Here is a 6,278-nt window from a genome sequence, read left to right as displayed (position 1 = left end):
TTTTTTTTGTGTATGTCAATTTTCATGACTTGTTATTTGGTCTATTTATAAAATTAAAAAATACAGCATGTTTTAAAATAATAAAATAAGGTTCTTTATTTTTTTTTAAAAAAAGTTCCTTATGATTTGAAGTGGAAGTGGAGATGTTTAAATGACTCGGATCTCGAAATTATAAAACAACACTAAAAATGTGTTTTGTTAGTAGTTTTATGGACTAAATTGATTAATACAATTGAATTAATTGATTGTAAATCACATGTTTCGGTCTATTAAATGTCGCGTAGATGATGGTGGTCAGTAATAATTAGCTTGTTATATGTGATAATATTTTGGTACCGAAAAAAAAACTTGTTTTTTTAGAAAAAAAAAAAAACTTGTTATATATGCAAATTTTTGTAAAAAAAATAAATGCAAATTTCTATCATACTCCCTCCATCCCATAATATAAGCAAAAAAAGAAAATTCACACTTATTAAGAAAAGTGGAATATGATGATTTGAAGTATGATTTTTTGTGTTTTTCTTGAAATAAGTTTCATGGGAAGATGTAAAAAGAATTTTTATTTGTTATTTATTATTGAGGAAAGAAGAGAGAGTAAATTAAATGGAATTTGCATTTAATTTTATGAGAATAAATAAAAGTAAATCTTGAAAATGATAAAAGTTAGTTTTTTTTGCTTATAATTTTGGACATAAAAAAGTGATTTTTTTTTCTTATAATATGAGACGGAGTGAGTAGTTGAATGTAAAGAGAAAACTTTCAATCAAATATTAAAGAGGAAACCTTTTTTTAAGGCACCAAAGAAAAAAACGCCAGAAATTGACCGATGTACACAAAAATAATTTTATTAATTAATATTTGACAACAAATGTGGTTTAGTTTTTTTTTTTATAGGCAAAATCAAAATAAGATGCAGGAAGATGTACTTCAACCCATTACAACAAATGATTAACAATGAAGACAACTAATATGATTATTACACTATCAAGCAAAAGAATAAACACTATTAGCATCCAAATTAAGAAGTTAATTTGAGGCCCCACAAAATGTTCTCAATATTCTTGCATTCTCCCATGAAAACAACTTTGTTTCTCGTGTTTCATATCTTTCTTTATGATCACATTCCTGAAAAATAGAAGAAAAGAGAATGATCAACAAAATAATAGAATAAAGAAGAAAAAGTTGAAGAAAATTATAAAGACAACAAATATGATTGATAAAAGAGAGAATAAATTAAAAATTCAAGTAATTCAAGTAAATAAATAACAATGAAAATAACTAAGAGAAATAACCAAAAGAAAAGATTTGAAAAATTGTGAGTTGTAGTATTCACACAAAGATCATATATATATAGAGAGAAAAAAATGGAGATATGAATAATTTTGTCTTTAATATGAAATTAAAATCATTAATAACAAATATGACCAATTAGTCAAAATAATAAATTACATGATTCATCAACAATCAAAAACATTCATATATTATCACATCTTTTTCAAAAAAGAAAATTCCATGATTCTTTTTTTTTTTTTTTGGTCAAGCCATGATTCATTTAAAAAAAATATAAAATATTATTTTCACGTTTTTTCATTTTGTTTAAATCATTTCATCCACAAAAATAAATAAATAAATAAAAATTGGTTTTTAAAATTATTTGAAGTTAGTCAAAAAAACAAAATATTTGAAGTTGAAATAATAATAAATGAAATATTTTTATTATTATTTTTAAATCAAATATTTTAATTAATTAGAATTATTTCATTATGAATTATTTCCTTTTTAAGTAGGCAATTTAATATAAGGCATATTTCATTCCTTTTTGAAATAAGGCATATTAGAATATTCCTGTTTTAAAAAAAAGAATATAAGGCATATTCCATTTTAGTATAAAAAATTGAATGTTTATGGAAAAAATTGGACAGCACGCGGGAATGTTTATGGAAAAAATTGGACAGCTATATTGAATGTTTATGGAAAAAATTGGACAGCTATTATTTTTCAAAGTAATTATGGTCATTTTTCAAAGTAATTGGACAGCTATTGAATGTATATCAACATTAAATGTGAGGAATGAGGTTGAATGAGGAGAGGAGAGAGAAAGACAAATAAGTCTGGCTTATTACATATTATAGATGAAGATGACCATATCCACAAATATCTACAGAATACAGTGGCCAATTAATTTTTTTTTTTAAAATCTTACATTTCAAGGTTAAATGTTCAATCTTCATACAAGAAGGCATCCATGACGCGAGAAGAATTTCCTATTTCTGTTGGTCAAATGAATACTGGGCGGAGCAACTATCTTTCTCAAGGATGGCCTTAAGACTAGTTACAATGGTAGTATTGAAAGTGGGCTTCAACACCCAAATCCAGTCCAATGGGATGTTGAATGAAGTGTTGAAGATGAGTTGGATGTGAGAGAAGATGAAAATCTTCAACACAGTTGAGACTGACACGCAGGGACACGCGGCAGCCTTTCTTTGGCTTGCAGCAGGCGCGTGTACACCACGCGCGGGGGGAGAGTGGGTTTCTTTCACACGCGGAGAGAGAGTAGAAAGTTGATAAGATCCAGCCACGTGGCTGGCTGCTATTGGCTGGCTGAATTTTTATCCATTTAATACTTTGAACTCAATTATTTTGTTGCAAATTAATTTTTTATTTTTTATTTTTTTCACCAAAATTCATGATTTTTTTTTGTCTATAAATAAAGACTTGGTTTATTTGATTTGGACACAGAAAAAAATATCGATTTTTTCACTATATTAATCTTATTATTATCTTTCTATTAGTGTTAATCTTGAAGTATTAGTCTTTTTTTTGTGAAATTGATTCCAATAACCATTTCAACAGCCAAAATTCTTCTAATTATCCCAACAATTATCAAAATCCGAACAATTACCAAAATCCCAACAATTTTCAAAATCCAAATCAATTTTCCAACCAACATCCTCAAAACATACCTAATTTTGGTTTTTGCACCAAATTTTAAGTTAAGATGATTTGTATTGTATAAATTATTTAAAGATGGAAGTTGAAGGGTGTCCAAGCTTGTGATGCCAGGAAGCAGATGATTCCACTTGGACGGTGTGGGCGGAAGGTGAGGTCGTGGGCAACAGATAAAGTCCATTCACACATGAGCCTTTATGGGTTGTTTGGCGTGTCTGCAAGTCCATGACATAAAAAGAGTTTGGTAAGAAAACAACGGCAGAGTTAGTTTGTTTGGTGAGTTGAGAAACAGAAATGATTTGTTGTTTCATGGAGGGAACATAAAGAGCATTAGACAAGGATAAATCATTAATTAAAAGTGTTCCAGAGTGAGAGATGTTTAAACCTGAACCATTCCCCATTAAGAGGGAGTCGGGGCCAGTGTATGGATGGTGAAGTGCCAGATTTGTAAGGTCGTTGGTCACATGATGTGTTGCTCCACTGTCGAGCAGAAAACCAGGCGAGGATGTGCCAGCAGTAGCGGTGTGGGCCTGGGCCTGGCCAGTGGTGCTCGGAGAAGAACGAGGAGGTGCGGGGACGCTGGGGTGTTGGGTCCGAAAGAGTTGGCAGTCAGCGAGGACGTGTCCCTTGGTGTTGCACCATTGACATCGACCAAGGAATGGTTTGCGATCACCTGGGCGTTGGTTGGTCGGTGCAGGTGCCTGACTTGGTCGAGGCTTGTTGTTGGTCGACCTTGCCTGAGCGTGCAGCGCAGTAACAGGAGCAGGTGATTGGCGTTGAGCAGCAGCAAGAGAGAGTTCCTGGATGAGGAGCTTTTCGAGGAGATCATCAAAGGTGATTGGAGTATCCCTTGCGTTGACCCCATCAATGACTGCTCGGTAACCGTCATCAAGGCCGCGCAAGACATGGTCGGTCATGTCCTCGACGGAGACAGCAGATCCGAGAGAGGCGAGGAGATCAGCAGTTTGCTTCAGAGAGTGCATGTAGGTCGTGATGGATTGAGTACCTTTCGAGGCCATCCGAAGACGTTCCTTGAGTTGTTTAAGGTGACTGCGGGAGGCTTTGGCATAGGTGTTCTTGAGAAGCTCCCAGAGGTCGTGCGAGGTCTTCGTCTGGGACACCAAGGAGGCCACCTCGTCGGAAAGAGTGGTGAGGATGGCACCATAGATGAGGCGATCCTGGCGACGCCATGTTTGAAAAGCAGGGTTTGGTGATGTTACCGGAGGCGTTGCGGTGGTGGTGATCGTTGCTGTCGGCGCAGGGAACGATCCATCAGTGTATTTGAGTAGATCAAAACCATCAAGGAAGGCTTCTACCTGGAGTTTCCAATTGAGGTAATTGGTAGGGAGAAGCTTGGTGACACCGCTGAGGGTGATACACGCAAAGGGTTTGGAGGGTTCATAGGGGTTAGCTATGGAGCGAGAGCCATCGGAAGCCATGGGAGGCAAAGTGTTACGGCAAACGGAGAAAAAACGGCGTTTTCTGGTTTAACAGGGTAGGGCTGGAACGTTACCAACTGATACCATATAAAGGAATGAATAAAGTTGTATATTGCATTACTTTTGAGAGTTTACAAGAGATGTATATATACACAAGTATAGTAACCTAATTGGAGTAAATTAAGGAACAAATATCTCCAACAATTAAGGTGATTGACTCTATAGACTTTATACAAATCCTAAAATAATAATGATAATAATTAAATACTAATTATGCTTGATAGCCATAGCAACAACTCAAATCAAGAAGTTGCAAATTGGGGAAAAGTGAAGCAAACATTATGATTTTATCATCTTCCAACGAAGAATTGTAAGCCAAACAGAGAGACTTGAATTGAGGGTAAACAACGGAATCCATAGAGTTCTTTTGTGAGGCGGTATTTTCTGCAATACCCGTGCATTGCATTACGATCTCAGTAAGGGAAGTACAGTTCCTAATGAGTGCAAAAAAGGTGGAATCTGTGAGCTTTCTACAACAACTAAGGTTTATAGAGACCAAATGAGGAAGAAAGGAAGACAACTCGGCAACATGATGATCAGTGAGAAAATCGGCGGATTGTTGTAGTTCCAAATGTTGTATAGAGAGACATTTGGATAAGAAAGCTAAGATTCCGGTATAAGTATAGCCGGTGCAATATCCGAGGCTAAGCCTGGTCAAAGGAAGGCTTTGGTTTGCAATAGAGGAGAGGAAGTGATCGGAGATACACCAAGAGGACAAATCAAGACAAGTCAATGCCTTTAAAATGGTGAATGAGTGAATCAAATTGGAAGTAACAGACATTGGATATTTTTGGGACATGGATAATGAAGGAGTAAGGAATAAAGACCTCAAGTTGGGTGTGTGAGGGAGAGCAGAAGCAATACCATGGTTAGTTATGCGATAACAGCCTAACATGATGGCTTCTTGGAGAAAGTTACAGTTCTTAAATAAATAGAAAACAAACTGGTCGTTGATGTAGCCATGATCAGAGAGATTTACCTTGCGGAGTTTGAAAAGTGCAAAGGGAATTGTTAGAAGAGATTTACAGCCGATGATTTTTCCGGGGTTACTGAGATCGAGTTGATGGAGGAAAGGAAAACAATCGGAGATAAGTTTGAAATCATGAATGATATCGAAAACGCCTAAGTTGGAGGCTGTGAGAGAGGTTAAAGATGTAACTGTAGAGGAAAAAGCTTGCAAGCCAATTGCGGGAAGTGAGGATTGGTTGGAGATATTGAGAGATGTGAGTTGGTCGAAAGGAAAAGTAGAGATTTGGATGAGGAGATCGTTGAGTTGAACATCTAAGTGGGAGAGGTCGAGGGTGGTGAGGTTGGTGAATCTATGGAGGAGGCGATGGAGGAAAGGGAGGGTTGGATGACATATTCTAAGACACAATTTGTGACGGTTGCTTATAGAGAGGAACTGTTTTGAGACCAGGGAGATTGAGTTCAAGTAGTGCCTACGGTTGTTGTCTTCTTCTTCTTCGCCATCTTCGTTCACAAATCTGAACACATGTTCCCAACAATCATCTGGTAAATCTGAACAATACACCAATTCTGTTCTCTGCCTTTTCATTCCAGCAGCTGGTAATCGATTTCTGATGATGGATGGCGGAAGGAGGATTGTTATTAAGTTATTTTTTTGACAATAACAAAACCAGAGATACTTGTGAGGAACAAGAAAGATTTGATTTAGTAAAAAAATAAAAAGATATGCGAGATAAATAAATATTCATTCAAATTTTTTCCGTAAGAGAATTTCTTTACTGACAAAGTATTAATTATATTACACTAGATGCTAGATAGGACCGCGTCGTGTCTACGGTCTATTATGTAAACTTATGTAAAAAA

General features: G+C 35.5%; 1 protein-coding gene across 1 annotated transcript; it reads right to left on the bottom strand.

The window, feature by feature from the left end:
* Nucleotides 1-4,659: 4,659 nt before the first annotated feature.
* LOC123896551 (F-box/LRR-repeat protein 2-like) lies at nt 4,660-6,003 on the bottom strand. The gene has a single exon (XM_045946926.1). It carries the CDS (start codon nt 6,001-6,003, stop codon nt 4,660-4,662), a length of 1,344 nt encoding a protein of 447 aa, XP_045802882.1.
* Between the last annotated feature and the right edge of the window lie 275 nt (nt 6,004-6,278).

This window comes from Trifolium pratense, linkage group LG7, assembly GCF_020283565.1.
Source record: "Trifolium pratense cultivar HEN17-A07 linkage group LG7, ARS_RC_1.1, whole genome shotgun sequence".
Classification (NCBI taxonomy): domain Eukaryota; kingdom Viridiplantae; phylum Streptophyta; class Magnoliopsida; order Fabales; family Fabaceae; genus Trifolium; species Trifolium pratense.
This window is presented reverse-complemented; position numbering and strand designations above follow the sequence as displayed.

What these genes read in the sequence shown, in the direction of transcription:
- LOC123896551 (XM_045946926.1), bottom strand. Translation starts at nt 6,003, where the DNA reads ATGAAAAGGCAGAGAACAGAATTGGTGTATTGTTCAGATTTACCAGAT.